Raw genomic sequence first — 4,436 nt, forward strand, 5'->3', positions numbered from 1 at the left:
ATAAAGATTAAGTGTTCTAAGAACTATTCATAAGTATGTTTTATATAATGATTTAATTTTGAGCGGCCATTCATAGCCATTGACTAGATTATGTGCTGTTAACTAGAATGAAGCAGAATATGATCTGTATTTTGTTTAGATTTTCAAATTCTTTTCAATTCTTCTTTATTTCTCTTGCTAATTAAAGATCTTTTAAAGAACCATATTGATTCATTTATTCAACAACTGTCTGCCTAACACCTCCTATATGCCAGCAGAGTTAGGTTCTATTAGATTTTGGAGCAAACAAGACAGATAAGTCTTCTGCTGTCAGAACTAACAAATAAATCAACATTTGTCCATTTAGTCATCACTTACTAATTCCCTGTCAGGTGGTAGGCATTGTTCTGGGAACTGTGGATACAGTAGTTAAAAAAAAAAAAAAATCAGTCCATATCCTCTTGGAGCTTCTATTCTAATGGCAGAATGAAATCTGTAGGGAAGTCTAACTCTACAAAGGTTGGTCAGGAAAGGCCTTTATAAGAAAGTGATGTTTGAACTGAGATCTGGAAGACTGGGAAGACAAAAGCTAATGGAAGCCAAACACAAATTTCTATGATAGGAATAAACTATGATATGCATTGGTTTGTAGTTTTTGAGGTGAGATTAAGGGATTTCTTTCATTGCTGCTTCTGTTTTTTAAAATTGATTCAAAATTTTGTGCTGGAGAGCAAAGAAAGAACGTTTTGTGAGAGAACAATTTGAGGAGAGAGATCACTGGGATTTAGTCTCTAGAGAGAAGAGACTAAGGAAGCCAAGGAGGAGCCAAGGAAGAATAGTAAGATTGCTAGGCAGTGTTCAGAGCCTATTTCATGTTTTTTTTTTTTTTTAAAGATTTATTTATTTGTGCATACAGAACTGGGGTACAGGCCAGAGGCTCAGGGGCGGTGAGAGGCTTCACCAGAGACAGAGTGGGGAGCAGAACAGGCAGATCGACGAAGTACACTGCTGAGGGGAGCAGCGGGCGGGTCAGGAGAGGTCTGGCTCACCATGTGGTCTCCTCCGGGGCAGGCAGCAGACGGGAATCGAACTAATGCGGAAGTGGCTTCAGACTCTCAGTGCTGTGCTTTAACCCCCTGCGCCACCAGGGAGGGCCTATTTCATGGTTTTTTACACTGAATTTAAAGTGAACCTAATCAACAGAGGTGTGCAGCTTGCCCAGCTACAGGTGCCAGAGTTGATAATTTTGTTCTTTACCCCCGGGGATTATGGTGGAGAAAGAGCAGTATAAGAGTGTTACTATAATTCAACCTGTAGAATTTTTGGAGGGAAGGAGAAAATGAAGAGGAAATGATGACTGAAGAGTGCTGATGTTTAGAAAGTGAGGACTCTATGGATGAATGGCTTGGATGAGTTTGAAAGCAGTAGTCAAGACAAGTGAATTTCATGGACTAATATTACGTAATAGTAACACATGATTACTCTATGCCTCCTATGTGTATAACATACATGTACCATTGTACTCAACTGCTTAACATTTTCAAAAGTGCAGTTTTGCATAGATAATCAAAAAATGTGAGGACCCACAAGAAATGCTGAGGGTTCTCTCTATTCTTTTAATTTCATTTTTTGTAATTTTTACAAATGGTTTAAAGTATTGTAGGGAATACATGGAAGATTAAAAGCACTGCTTGAAATTAAAGAAACTTGGAACCTTATCAGGTTATATATAAAGCTCCTTTATAAAATGAATTGACCTCATTGACCTAATTATTTCAGCACTGTACCAAGTGCTAGGCAGACTGCCAAATAAAGGGGGGTGCAGAGTAGAGTACAATGGTGTCCTCTAGCATTCCAGTACAATGGTGGGGTGTGCAACACAAGTGGTGTGGGGAGTTTGGAAGAAGGGATTGCAAGCTAAGACCTAAACACAGCTTGACTGAGTATTTAGCAAAAAAAAAAAAAAAAGTTAAAACCAGGCAGAAGTTTTGCTTTGTAAGATGCTCAAGCAAGAAGGAATTGACTTGAAAGATCCCAAGTGGCTGGATTATGGTGTCCTAGAGAAGCCGTACAACACATGCCTACAAGATTAAACAAGAACCATATTGTAAAGGACCTTGTAGGTTATTTTGTAGTAATTTCTTCCAAAAAGCAGTGGAGGAGGGGAACCCATTATTGGATTTTATATTAGAAGTGCTATAAGACATGATTGCTCACTTTGATAAAGTTGAATTTTATCTAAAATTTTTTGATTCACTGTATTAACACCTGAGTATAAAGCAGTAAAGCAAAATATTTAATATGTTCTTTTATGTTGGTCTGAAAAGAATTAATAGCAATTAATGTGGGACTGTGTCAAACATAGAAATGAAGCCCTGCTTGCAAAATTTTATTACAATCATATTAACCTGCCTGCAAAAAGAATTGTTATTAAAATTCCTCTAACAGTGCATTCGGTTGCTGCTGTATATTTTCCATCATATCAGTGAATATACTAATTTCCCATGAGTTTATGTGTGCCATTTCATAGAAGCAATGAAATGTAGATGAAATTCTGTACTCTTGTCTCCAGTGATTTGAACGGAAGATGCTTCCATTAATTGGAAAAACAATCATCTTTGATAATTTTCCTGACCCTTCTGATACATGGGAAATCATTGAAACAATCGGCAAAGGAACTTACGGGAAGGTTTTTAAAGTGTTGAATAAGAAAAATGGCCAAAAAGCAGCAGTCAAAATTCTGGATCCCATACATGTAAGTCATACTGGATTATTTCCCCCTCTAACCAACTTTATTTTTATCTGTATTTAACAGTTGGAAAGTCTGTAAGTATGCTCTCTTTATTTTTCACTGAGTCAGTTCCAGTTTGAAGAAAATGTAAGAAAAGTAACTTACTAGATTTTCCTTGTTTGTATGTTTAACATGTTGGTATATTTTATATGCTCAATATATAAAATAGAGCTTCTTAGTGCAGTGCTTTAACCCGCTGCGCCACCAGGGAGGGCCTGGATTCTGTCTTTTAGAGCATTTGCAGAACCTGGAAGAAGTGTAGCTCTACTGTAACTCACCAGTGAACTGGATGAGCAAGATCACATATTCCCCAACTTCTTCTGACAGCAGCTCCTCTGATTACTTGGGCCTGTGGCATGATGGAAATGAAGTGATAAGTGTGGGGAAAACCTTGGTATTTAAACCCTTGTCACAGCTTTTCCATTAACAAACTGCAAAAGGACTCTGAGACTTTGTTATTCTTAGAAAGGCTCATTTTTTGAGAATGTATTTTTTACTAAACCCATCATAACTATAGTGTTTCATATATTGAGCAGAAGAGAGGAGGAGTGATGTTGATCTATCAGTAGAAAATTAACTACATTGAAGGGATAAAGTGAGAGGCATAAGCCCACGCTTTCATGCATAGTGTCTTCACTTTCACCTAATGGAAAGTTCTTTACCATTTAAGATGAGGGAATGGAGACCCAGGATAAGTTGTACCAAAGTGACTATATACCTTTCCAATCTCTGCAGGTTGCAATTAGAGTTTGGAGTTCACAGTGTCAAGACAAGCAGCTCTACTCAGATCCCAGTCTCTAACCCCATAATCAGTGTCTCTCCCATTTTTCTTATTGGAGAAGAAAAATGACTTATGAATACAGATAGCCGCTGTTCTTTCACAATATGCTCATGTTTGGTATAACACTAACCATATAAGTTCTGTTTTGTTGTTTTAATGAAACATCAATTTCACAACGATAGTATGAAATTTGTTCTTTTGCTGCTTTCTCATCATAGCGTATATATTTTTCAAAGAATTATTAATCTCTTCTTCATTCATCATGTCATAAGTCAAATAAAAAAGATGTACAACTGAGAGATTATAATCTTAATAAAATAAATTGAAATGACTCCAAGCATTTAAAGGCACAGAGTGGCTTTTTTATTAAAAGGATTGTGCTGTCATAGATTTTGCACTAGTAACTTTCTCTCAAGAATGGGAAGAAACAGCAATGGGTGGTAGAATTGGAGTCTAGTCCTGCCTCTGATACTAACCAGTTCTGTGTCTCTAACTTTTCTAAACTTTAGTTTCTTCCCCTCAAATTAGAGTTCTGATGTAAAATTCTTCCCAACTCAGTGATTCTGTCTTAAAACAATGTAGAAATTAAATATTACTGTAAAAGCAAGGTTAGAGGGCTTTCTCTTATTTATTATTCAAGTTGTTTCAGGGATAGTGGTTTTCTAGAAACACAGTTAAGTGATCTCATTTTTATTGACCAAATAGTGACTTACTCTGCTTCTTATAAATGAACAATTAACTAAAGGTTATATGCCATCTTTTATAATTAAATTTTATTTTTTCAGAATGAATTTATTGATAGGAATTTATTGCTCATATAACTAGTTTTTTATTGCTTCTAAGTATTTCATTAAAAACCAAAGTGGGCCCGCCCTGGTGGCGCAG

General features: G+C 36.3%; 1 protein-coding gene across 1 annotated transcript in view; it reads left to right on the top strand.

Annotated features, from left to right (window-relative positions):
- Positions 1-2,566: 2,566 nt before the first annotated feature.
- MYO3A (myosin IIIA) overlaps positions 2,567-4,436 on the top strand; it is a 121,885-nt gene continuing 120,015 nt past the window's right edge. Inside the window, exon 1 of the mRNA XM_004691308.1 lies at positions 2,567-2,734. Coding sequence (XP_004691365.1) covers positions 2,567-2,734 — 168 coding nt within the window. The remainder of the gene's footprint in view (positions 2,735-4,436) is intronic.

The sequence above is a fragment of the Condylura cristata genome, unplaced genomic scaffold, assembly GCF_000260355.1.
Source record: "Condylura cristata isolate star-nosed mole 26May11 unplaced genomic scaffold, ConCri1.0 scaffold00030, whole genome shotgun sequence".
NCBI classification, from domain to species: Eukaryota; Metazoa; Chordata; class Mammalia; order Eulipotyphla; family Talpidae; genus Condylura; species Condylura cristata.